The sequence below is a fragment of the Engystomops pustulosus genome, chromosome 2 (genome assembly GCF_040894005.1).
Source record: "Engystomops pustulosus chromosome 2, aEngPut4.maternal, whole genome shotgun sequence".
Taxonomy (NCBI): Eukaryota; Metazoa; Chordata; class Amphibia; order Anura; family Leptodactylidae; genus Engystomops; species Engystomops pustulosus.
This window is the reverse complement of record NC_092412.1, coordinates 183808671-183821310: the sequence shown is the minus strand read 5'-3', so window position 1 is coordinate 183821310 and position 12640 is coordinate 183808671. Positions and strand designations below refer to the sequence as shown.

The 12640-nt window shown below is 41.0% G+C and overlaps 1 protein-coding gene across 5 annotated transcripts in view; it reads right to left on the bottom strand.

The window, feature by feature from the left end:
• The window catches only part of LEMD1 (LEM domain containing 1), a 60391-nt gene that overhangs the window by 11630 nt on the left and 36121 nt on the right, over nucleotides 1–12640 (bottom strand). For all 5 annotated transcript variants that reach the window (XM_072137517.1, XM_072137514.1, XM_072137516.1 and 2 more), the window contains exon 4: nucleotides 4634–4728. In XM_072137517.1, coding sequence (XP_071993618.1) covers nucleotides 4634–4728 — 95 coding nt within the window. The remainder of the gene's footprint in view (nucleotides 1–4633; nucleotides 4729–12640) is intronic.

The following is a 12640-nucleotide window of genomic DNA, read 5'->3' as shown; positions in this document are numbered from 1 at the left end:
GGAGCGCAATTGAGCTTTTGTAGAGAAGATTTTGATAGAATAGGTTTCAGGTGCCACGACGTGTTTGCAGAGCTCGAGGCCCCGTTCACAACAGACATTTTGGATGAGTTTTGAAATGCATTCCAAAGGCTCTACCTACGATCTCATGTTGAGGCAAGATTCATTTCCTTTGCAATTAACCTCTTCAAGAAGTAGCCAGCTTGTACATTTTTTTTTTATTAATCTGGCATGTGCAACATCCCCCACTGGGGCCTAGCCTTTTCTTGGGGCCTGGAGGCAGCCGGGGCCCAGAATACTGGAGTGGCTGGCGGTTTCGGCCTAGGCCCGCTAGTGTCACGGTGCTTGGTATAGGGACCGGAGGGCTGCCCTACAGCCTGGCAGGTCTCGTGTGCAAGAAATATGGAGGGAGAGGCTGATGTACTGGGTCTCCCTGGTGCAACCCCTTAGTGTCTGCAGTATATGTCCTTGGGTAATAGATGGGGAGCCCTTGGTGCTGATACAGCCGTATCCAGGGATCAGACGGAGGCAACGTTGTGCAAAATACTCACGGTTCTTTATTGAAACAACTGCAGCCAAACGGTCTTGTTACAGATTCTGGATTGTTGTAGTTTCCGGACTACTGGAGTGGTCACGGAGAGTGATCCTCAGGAGTAGATTCACCAGCCTGGTAGTATATACAAGCTGGGATGGGGCTGTGTCCAGATGTGGATGCTGCAGCCCTGGGTTTAGCTGTGTGTCTGTCTGTGCACCTCTAGCACACTCTCTTTCTCTCAGTGTGTGTCCTGGAAGATGTGCTCTCTAGGAGAGCTGGGGCCTAAGAGCTGCTCATGTGGTGAGAGCATGTGCTCAGAAGCAAGGCTGAGGCCTAAGAGAGCTTGCACCTCCCTGTCCAGGGGTTTTATTAACCCCTAGTCAGGTGCTGGCTCACTCTCCAATCACACTCCAGTTACATAGAGGAACATAATTGGCTAACAATTGTACTTCATGTTAGTAGTAAAATTTTGGTTGATATGTTATTTGATATATGAAAAAAAACAAAAAATTTGCTAATTGTTTTGAGAAATGTCATTTTGAAAATGTGAAATTAACCGCTTTTGAAACAGATTATTTTACCACCCAAATTAGTTACTAAAATTCCCCATATCTCAACTTTATGTTTTCCTCATTTTTTATCAAGTCCTTTTATTCATATATGACGTTAGACAGCTTACAAATAGAAGAATTTATCATTTTTTCCCCAAATTTCTGAATAGAAATCATTTTTTTTCCCAAATCTCTATTTCATATCATCAAGTTTACATTAAAACATTTCTTTGATAAAACAATTTCATAGCCATCAAATTTCACTAAAACAGTAAAAACTTTTAGAGACATTTTATTGAACCATTTCATATACATATTTTCAGTATCAGCATATTCACATTAAATTTGGCATATATAGCTGACAGTACTTATTACAAAGTTAAAAAGTCTTTACATTTCCTGTCTACAGTGATTTCATATTTTTAACCCTTTATCCTCCGTCAAACCAAATATTGAAAGTAGGACGGAAGGTCTCAATCTTTGATTCAGTATTCTTGATGTTTCTCCATACACACTTTCCCAAAATCCTGGTATCTTAGGACATTACCATATCATATTAAGAGAACCAGCAGTCACTACTCTGCATTTTTTGCATCCAATATTGCCTCGAAACCCCATTTTTATTAAATCTACTGGAGTATAATTAAAGGGGTATTCTCATCTGGACATTCACATTTAATTAAATTCATTTGCCATATGCAAACATTTCTTCAATTGGATGTTATTAAAAAAAATGTTCCTGTGTGAAGATAATTTCTCATAAATATAGTCAATGAGTCCCTTAGAAACGAGGTGGCTTCCCCGGATACGACCACGTCACACTCTGGCAGCGGTGGCCAGACATGCGCTAATGAGCTCTGCCTGACCACCTGGATTTAACGATCATTACCACAGAGCGGCTGTAGGACATGTAGTAACTCCCGGACATTTAATATTCAGAAACTTTTTGTTTCTTTGTGCAATCTCTCCAGCAGACGTGGCCGTAACCAAGGACACAGTCTTGTTTCTAAGGGATCATATGACTACATTTATGATAAATTATCTTCGCACAGGAACATTTTTTTTAATAACATCTAATTGAAGAAATGTTTATATATGGCAGATTAATGAAACTGAAAGTGAATGCCCAGATGAGAAGACCCCTTTAAGTCTAGAAATAATATTGTGTTGAATAATTCTATGGTTCCAGTTAAAGGAACAATTTAATATTTTTATATACCCATGACCATGTGTGATCCGAAATTGTCCCAACCTCATTTTCCCCATTTCATTCGTGACCCATGTTTGTAGTTGGCCACGTGACTGGCCAACACAAACTTATACACTTTTGCTATTACTTTACTAGTGTTTGTGCAAAAACTCAATGCATTCATGTGAACTTAAGCAAAAAGAAGAATAATTTTTCAATATTTTAATTGCGTGTGAGAGTTGTAGATATCTCAAAAATCTTCGGCTCTTAGTCCATATTTACTTTTCAGTACATCAAAACTTAACATTTTACCTTCCTCTAGAACTTGTGACACATATTCTATACCCCAATCACGCCAAAAGGAGACATCAGGGATGGACTTTGAAACAAAGGCGAGGGGTTTCTAAGCCTTTATTTCAAACTCCTTTAAATCAAAGTACAACTAATAAAAACTGCTTTTAGGAAGATTTTTTTACCCATGGAGCGCTGCATAGTAATTAAAACAAGATAGAGGTCTAATTTTGTACATTCATTTAGCCCTAAAAGTTACAACTTTCCAAAATGGAAAAGGAATAAACCTATCGTATAATTGGTTATGCAATTTCTTCTGAGGTCAGAGACGGTGTCAGCATTACTTGTTGTATGGGTGCACAGCGAGGTGCAGAAGGGAATGAGCGCCCTGCAGCTGCCAGTTTTGTCTTAAAGACATCGACAATTACAAGCTGAACCAGCATCAGCTAAATGTCCAATATATCGAACGCTGAGCGTTAAAAGTCCAGCATTCAGTATCAGATATATCAGACGCTGAGCGATAAGGTTTTAATGTGTTGGAAACACGTTACCAAAACATGTGATCCTGAGTGGAGCCTTTTGATTGCGTTTTAAAAAGCAGGTAGCACAAACCCCTTATCCTAAAGAATTTTATCATTTAACCCCTTGCCACTGATGGGCTTTTTGCATTTTACTTTGTTTATCGCTCCCAGCTCCCCACTCGTGTACAGAGCTGAGTGAGGGCTTGTTTTCTGTGAAACAAGTTGTACTTCCTAGTGATGGTATTTTATATTCCATCCCTTGTACTGGAAAGTAGAAATAAATTCAAAATGCAGTAAATTTGACAAGAAATCGCATTTTCTTGTGGGCTCTGTTTTTACGTATTTCACTGTGCACTACAAATGAGATCTCTAATATATTCTTTGGTTCAATACCATCACAGGGATACCACATTTATATAGGTTTTATTAGGCGTTAATAGATTAAAAAAAAAAAACTGAAAAACTTGTGTACTAAAAACAATTTCTTCATTTTGCCATATTCTGACTCCAATAACTTTCATTTTTTTTTTCCTGGGACGAGCTGACATTTCCAATGCTAACATTTTGTGGACTGTGCAACCTTTTGATCTCTTTCATATTTAATTTATGGCAAAATAGTGCTAATTCGGACATTTGGACGTATTTTTCCTTTACGTGGTTATTCGCCATGAATAGCTGTTATATTTTTACAGATTGGGAATTTTGGGACTCTGATACCCAATATATATTTTTTTTCTTCCATTTTTTCCCCACTGTAAAAAATTATGGTATATACTGATTTTTGTGTGTTGGGGGCTTTTGGGACATTTTAATGAATTTTATTTTTAATTTTTATTTTTTAGAGTTTAGACTTTTGCATCGCGGGTTGTCAGGACGAGGAGGGGGCCCACTCCCTCACCAGGTACATAGATCCTGCGGTCAATGCGTGATCAAAGGGGTTAAACCGTCCGGACTGTTAGAAAAGGGGCCCGGCTGTCATATAAACAGCTGCATTTTTTTCCTTGCACGGGAGGACATGGGTTTTCCGTCGGCCTAGAACAAAGCCCCTAAATGTCCAATGCAGAAATCTGTATGTGTGGTCACTAAGGGGTTAAAGCTTTTTATGGATTATACAATAAATTCATACCAAGGAAAAGCAATAAAAACATACAGAAGAATGTGAACTTCTATAATGTATTTACAGCAAAATACACCACATGTCATATTCAAAAAAATAGAGTAATATCAGTTATAACATACTCCATTTCCAACTTGCTTTTCATATATACTATAATTCTTCCTCTCATTTTCTCTTGTTCATTAACTATATATACAATATTCACAGTATTTCATGCATATTTTCATATCTTGGTTAGTAGTGTCAGTTTTTTGTGCAAAACACAGAAAGGTAGAACACACAGCACAGGTGCAAACCTTTCCATTAAACCTCTTTGTGTAATCCAGGTATTTTGTTTCATTAATATAAAAAAAAAAAAAGCTGCAAACTAAAAAGCCTAAACTAGAAAACAAAACATCATTTCCATTTATTCCAAAATCCAAGATAACTTACATTTTTTTGACTGTGGGAGTCAAAACCAGCCGTTTTGTCATCTCTGTTTCCATTTAACTCACATCTCATGTCCATCAGATTCTTTACCTGAACACCTTCAGAAAGAACACAGCAAATTATAACCAGCCGCAAGATTAGTTATTAGCTTTAACTTTATCACCAACAGACAACTTCTTTTGTTTAGGATCAGGACGTTGCCTGCTTTTCTGCACATATATACTCCATAAAAAGTGTACCGTATTTTTTGGCCTATAAGGCGCACCAAAAATCCTTTAATTTTCTCAGACGTCAAAAGGTGCGCCTTATAGGCCAGTGCGCATTATATATGAACTTATACAGAAATGTACTACACAGACAAGCTGTGCTGTACATTTACCAGTGTTTAATAGCTCCATCCCCAGAAATTTCCTGTACCTTCCCACACAGTATACAGGGTCCCTAGCTCCTGATGTGCCCTGGCACCACAAGCTCTCGGCACCCATCGGTCATGCGCAGATACTAACTCTCACACAGCCGGCCGGCGATAAGTGCCGAGAGCTTGGTGACGTCACGGCTCTCGGCACCTGAAGGAGGACAACTATAATGAAGGAGGCGGGAATAATTAAAGATCGGAAGGCATCTCCCTTCGGAAGATGACGTAGGGTAGCACCGGAGGGTTATTTTCATATGCAAGTAAAACATTTTTTTTTAGTTAAACTAACGATCGCCGTGCCCAACTAAAGTATGTGCCGGCATCAGTATTAAATAGCCTACCAAGTGGTCTGCTCGCATGATAAAATCATGTGGTAGGTTTCCTTTAAAAGATTAGAATTATGACAGAAAATGACCAGCATATCTTTGCAATCTGTATTTTACATTGAATAGCCTTTTAAATACTAAGAGCCCCTGCGTACATATTAAAAGTGCAGAGAATATTACACAGATTTAAAATAAGAGATTTGTAGAGTTAAATTCAGGTTTCCTGCATTTTACAGTGTTTAGGTGTAGGGATTGCCTACCTTGGGTGCAGTAGGCCTTACAGGTTAAAGGGACTTTGACACCAGAGTTTACCCCATTAATGAAAATCTACCATCAAAATCCATGATAGGAACACTTACTCATTGATCCAGGGACCGATCGTGGTAACCCTTTTATAACTTGTCGTCCATGACCTCTTTCTAAAAATCTACTTTTAAAATTATGCTAATGAGCTCAGGGGCTGTGGTGGCCATTTCCAGAGCCCCTCAGTGATGTATTTTCGCAGGTCTCCAGTCCCCTGCACTTCCTATCGCTGCTTGATTACAGAAGCAGAGGGAGGAGGAGACATGTTCTGTTCAATGTTACATACTGTAAATCTGCAGAACTGAGGGGCTTTGGTAACACCCACCAGAGGCCCACTGGGTTCATTAGCATAAATCTAAAAGTTTATTTCAGATGGAAGGAGGCCAGGGATTACAAATATAAGAAGGATTACCACAGTCACGGTGCCTGGATCTATGAATAATATGTAGTATTTGCTTGGTTTATCATGCTTTACTTTGATGGTACATTTCCTTAGAACTACTAGAATCCCTTGGTAGTTTTTTTTTTTTTTTTGAGAGTAAAAAATTACAAAGCATTTAAATACCCTTAGCGATTTTGTTTCAGAGCTTACACGCCCTGAGGAACCACCATGACAGTAAGAGGAAGAGGAGAAGGAGAAGAGAGATCGGAGAAGGAGAGACTGAAGGAGCGGTCCGAGAGATAGGAAGAAAACTAAAAGAGTGCAGTGTTCTTCAGGCCAATGGAGCTAAGCATCCTTTGGAAGAGTTTGTGGTCCACAATATCAAACGCTGCTAAGATCCCCAAGAACACAATAGTACTAAATAGTGGATTTATCAGTGAGATCATTAGAGACTTTAGTGAAAGCAGTTTCAGTGGAATACATAGAACAAAAACCAGACTGTAGGGGATCAAGGAGGGAGTTCGCTGAGAGATAACGGGTTAGTTCGTGAAAAGATCATCGAGGTTAGAGACTGGTAGATAGTAATCAGCAGTGGATGGGTCCAAGGAAGCTTTCTTTAGTAATTGGGTGACAACAGGGATTAAAGAGGGATATACACCAGAAGAGAAAGGGAGGTTGTAGATTATAGTGAGATGGGAAGTGACCACTAGGGAAAGAGACTCTACGAGATGTAAGAGGATGGTGTCACTAGTGCAGGTAGTGGGGCGAGCAGAGGAGTCTGGACACTTCTTCCTCTGTGACTAGCTCAAAGGAAGGAATTGTACAGGTTGAAATAGCGGAGGGAAGGGGATTAATGGAGTTATTTCCCATTGAACGCAGTGAATTTTATCTTTAAAGCAGGTGGCTAGATCTTCATCCCCGAGATTTTTAACAGGTGGCCTAATCTTTGGCATTATTAAGGAATAAAAGAGCCTTTTATGATTGTTGGAGAGAAAGGATTAGATTAGTGATTAGGATGGTGTTATAAGTTCTAAGCGGTGTGGGAAGAACGGATATTATTAAAAATAGACTCAGAGGAGCGCGGCAGACACATGTGCAGTGGCCCGAGCGAAGTATGGATCCGATTGCAAATGCAACAAGAAGATGACCCATTGCTGACCCACTCCCAGTGAGGAGAAATTAATACCCCGCCTATCCGTCCAACAGGTTGCTAAGACAACAGAGGAGACCTGTGGCTGTGACATTGGCGTAAGTGGACAGAGAAGATGCGTAGACACATGACCAGCTCCGGAGCTGAGGAAACAAGCCACTTCAAATAAGGCAAGTATACTAGAAAGTTTGTTATATTAAGGGTACAAGTAGAGTAGTCAGGGAATAAAAAGTCCTAGACAACCCCTTTATGGTTGTGATAATGGTTAGTAGCCAGGTTAGGACAGGAGAAAGAAGGGATGGAGCACAGTGACATCTGCAAAGTTTCTGTGAAATGTTAAGTGCAATAGGTGGGCAGGTTCTATAAAATATTAACAGTCCTTAAACAGTAAAAAAGAGAAGGTTATGGACTGAAAGTGGAAAGGCAGTATTAATAAAGCCAGAGACTAGAGGAATGAGCAAAGACCAGGTCTAGGAAGTTTCCCTTCTGGTGAGTAGGAGAATCAGGGAGTTGTGAGAGCCCTATAGAAGAGGGTTTCCTGAGGGTGTGGACCTCAAAAGATGGGAAGATGATAGAGGATACAAGAGAAATGACCTGGAAGATGCAATGTGGGGAGAGGCCTACGGCCAAGGCAGCCACGTACAACAACATTTAAAGAAGAGGGGTGAGGCAAGATTCAGATTGTAAAGTCATTAACTAAAACACATTACACATGAAAGCAGGAGATTCAGAATCTCTGGAAGGATAAAGAGATCTGTCACCGAAAGATCTGAGGGTGCGTTCACACGTTGCAGTTAAAACTGTATCGCAATCAGCTTTGAGGTGGTTTTAGGTGACTTTGTCAATTGAACAGGTGAAAGACATGAACTGAACGAGTGAATTTGATTTTGAAGGGGAAACCTGCTCCACAAATGTCATTCACTCGTTCAGTTCATGTCTTTCACCCGTTCAATTGACAAAACTGCACCTAAAACCACCTCAAAGCTGATTGCGATGCAGTTTTTACTGCAACGTGTGAACGCACCATCAAGGTTGAAAACCAGGGGTTTTCCAGGATTAATAAACAAATTAGGCCTGGGATGGGCTTTTTAAAAAATAATAAACATGTACTCGCCTCCTCTGGCGCTGCTGATGTCCCGCACTGCGGTCCGTCTGATCTGTGCCCGTTTGTTTACAGGGGCACAGAAGCCGTGAACAGGGAGCTTCTGGTCGACCTATGTGGCCGGCCACTCCCATCTGTCCCCATCTCTCAGCATTGTAGGGTGCTGGGAGATGGTGTTGCATGGGAGCTTCGGGTCGGCCTGTGCGCTCCTGTAAACAAACCACGGCACAGATCAGATGGACCGCAGCGCTGGACGTCAGCAGCACCGGAGGAGTCGAGTACACGTTTATTATTTTTAAAAAGCCTGCCAACCTAACTGATCTCTAATGTTCTGGAAAGCTGTAGTAGCTGAATTTCGTACCAAAATAAAGTGGTCTAAATATGGAATGAAGAGACCTGGACCTTTTCTGATATACAAGACCATTTCCAAAACCAGTTTTGTGAATACCCTGGGAGGTATAGCAAGGTCGAAGGGTAGAGTACAAAACTGGAAGTGCTGTAGAACCCCTTTCATGGGAACTTCCACCGTGAGAAATTTTGGGGATTTTAAGGAGATGGGGACATGGTTATAAGAATCCCCAGGATTTATGGATGCCATGTAGATTCACTTAGGATTTTAATGTCTACAATGCCTGCTTTTCACATTTTGAAGCTTTCGACCTTTAGTAACTTATTTTAGGGGTTTTAAATTTATGATATTCCTGAACGACCCATCTGGATTTTTCATATTGCAAGTGGCGGAGTAAAAACCTGAGCCCTTTCCTGATTCTGGCAACTCTAGCAGCATCTCACCTCTAATCTTAGGCCTTTCAATGTCGAGAACCCACCTGCTCTATGAAATATGTTCACAAGCGGAGAGCCAGTGGGTCAGCCTTCACCCCCACCAGTGGTATGGCGTCATTGTGGACTTGGCATCTTAGCATTCTCAGATTGATTGGAAAACATTAAGGGAACCGGTCACCAGGAGATCCATTTTTAGGACTCCCCTAGTCCCCACAGAGCATGGAACATACACTGCCAAAGTGTTTATGTATAAACACAAATATATGAATAACTCCCCTCACTCAGGATTGGCTGTAGAGGAGCAGGGGGCGTTGCTAAGAAAGTGATGGGTGTTTTCATATATTTGAAAAGGTCACATGGAGGAGTGGGGGGAAACTGCTCCTTTCCATCCACTCCCAGTGGACGAGTGCATAGTCACACAGCAAGGTACAATATAACATTTTTTTCAATACAAAAACACTGTCAGTGTATGTACTATGCTCGGTGGGGACTGGGGGAGTGCTAAAAATGGGTCTCCTGGTGACAGGTTCCCTTTAAGCCCTAGGACAGTGATGGGGAACCTTTAGGAGACCGAGTGCCCAAACTGCAAACCAAAGCCGATGTTTCTATTGCAAGGTGCCAACACAGCAATTTAGCCCAATAGTGCCACAATACCACTATACAAGAGACAAATAACACTTTGACATCATGAGGCCACCATTACAACCACATAAATAGCATAATTCTGGTTATAAAGACCACTATAGAAAGGCCAACATCACCAATAATAACACTATACTAGAAGCAAATGTAGTGATGAATACTGTATTACTGAAATTCAGTGAGGACTATTACCGCCATATACTGATTAACATTACCCCCATACAGTGACAGCAGTAGAGGAAGGGACCGGGGGACTATAAGTTAGCCTGCTTAAGGACCAAATATTGCCATCTTAACCCCTTTTTTGTTTTTACATTTTCATTTTTTACTCCCCACTTTCAAAAATCTAACTTTTTTCCATGCAAAGAGCTTTGTGAGGGTTTGTTTTCTGCATAATGCAGTGAAATTGGTGAAAAAACGCTTTTGTTCCATTTTCTTGTGGGCTTGGATTTTACAGCTTTCACTGTGCACATATCACATATATTCTTTAGGTCAGTGCGATCACGGGGATACTAAACTTGTATAGGTTTTATAATATTTTCATACATTTACAAAAATGAAACCACCTGTACAAAAAAAAAAAAAAAAAAAAAAAAAATAATAATACATTTATTTTGCCATTTTTGGTGCAAACTTTTTCATACTTCAGTGTACAGAGCTGTGTGTCGTGTAATTACTCCTGAGATGACCTGATGTTTTTAACCCCTTAAGGACGCAGGGTATTTTCGCTAATTTCTCGCTCTCCATCTTCCAAAATCCATAACTTTTTCATTTTTCCGTGTATAGAGCTGTGTGAGGGCTTATTTTGTGGGTAACAAATTTTGCTTTCCCATGATGTTATTTATTATTCCATGCCATGTAGTGGGAAGCCGCAAAAAAATTCCAAATGTGGAAAAAAAATTGAAAAAAACTGCATGTGCGTCATGTTCTTGTGGGCTCAGTTTTTACGATATTCACTCTGTGCTCCAAATAACACCTCTACTTTATTCTTTGGTTCGGTACGATCGCGGTGATACCAAATTTATACAGGTTTTATTGCGTTTTAATACATTTTCAAAAATTAAACAAATGTGTACAAAAAAGAAAAAAAAAAATTTTTGCCATCTTCTGACGCGAATAACTTTTTCATACTTTGGCGCATGGAGCTGTGTGAGGTGTCATTTTTTGCGAAATGAGCCGACGTTCTCATTGCTACCATTTTGAGGACTGTGCGACATTTTGATAATTTTTTATGTCATCTAAAAAGGTGTAAAAGTCGCGTTTTGGACATTTGGGAGCCATTTGCCGTTCGAGGTCACCACCGTCAATAACCGTTTTTATATTTTGATAGATCGGGCATTTTGGGACGCGGCGATACCTAATGTGTCTGTGATTTTTACTATTATATTTTATAGCAGTTCTAGGGAAAGGGGGGTGATTTGAACTTTTAATATTTTATTATTTTTTTACATTTTTAAACTTTTTTTTTTCCCCCCACTATTTCTTAGACCCTCTAGGGACCCTAGATGGTCTGATCGCTCCTGCCATATACTGCAATACTACTGTATCGCAGTATATGGCATTTCTGCTCACTATACATTACAATGAGCCACAGGCTCATTGTAATGCATGTGCAGAAGCCATGTATCCTCGGGTCAAACGAAGACCCGAGGCTACCATGGCAACCGATCGCTGCCCCCCCGATGACGTTCGGGGGAGCGGCGATCGGAGGTAAGATGGCGGCGCCCATGCACCGCCAAATTTAAAGTGCCGCCGGCGACTTTGCCGGCGGCAAAGAAAAGGTTAACACCCGCGATCGGTGCAAGCACCGACCGCGCGTGATAGCGATGGGTCTTTGCTGCGATATGCAGCAAAGCCCATCTCTGTATGAAGAAGGCTCAGCCCGTGAGCCTTCTTCATACAACCTTCACAGCTCCATGGCGGATATATCCGTCACAGAGCGTGAAGGGGTTAATTCTACCATTTTGAGGACCGTACAGTCTTTTGATCACTTTTTATTACATGCTGTAAAATGGCTCTTTTGGCGCTATTTTCCATTATGGGGTTAAGGAATCCAATTTGGCAGGGGATCTGTAGGGCAAAGTAGTGGTTGTTTTGGGGTGGAAGGTGTGGGCACAGGTAGATTTGGGATCACACGTATGACAGCTATCTGTGGCCACATACATAGCTGTCTCATCACATGCACTGTGCAGCCAGTGATGCAGCATAGCACCCGGCCACATCATGCATGCGCTGCCTGCAGTGGAGCTGTGCTGGCTTCATGGGCCGCCTGATGCAAGTGATGAGCGCCTCAGACACAGACCAGTATATATGTGGCAACAGACAGCTGTCATACTGGGCGATTTGGGACACTGAATCACAGTTCTACGCGTGCCATAGGTTTGCCACCACTGCCCTAGGGGCTTCTCAAACTGCCTCCTCTTTACCTTCCCTTCTTTCTTGCTGGCCAACTGTCTACAACCACAAAAGGATTTGTTCTACATGGGACGAAAGGCAACAGGGAAAATCTTCTTTCTAAAATCACCAAAAAAAATTGACCCTGACATGGTATGCCACAAAGGTTATTTTTTTTTTTTTTTTTTAGAGGTTATGTCACCTCAAGAATTTTTCAACCAGACAGCTCTTCAAGCCGAGTTAGATAAAACTGCTGATCTAGCTGACAAAAGCAACAGATGCATCCCCTAAGAAAGCAGAGGCCCTCTGGATAGCAAAGACCGAGTCCAACAATGCCTTTATGTTCGTAATACTTTGTTTTAACTGAGAAACCTATACAAAGACCTAGTCACACATGTTGTGGCCACATTCGGCTTAAAAGCTACAAAGGAGGACTCCCAAAATCTACGAAGGAAAGTATCTGCCTTCTTATCCATAGGATCTCGGAGTCTTTAAAGGGGAGGAAGTATCTAC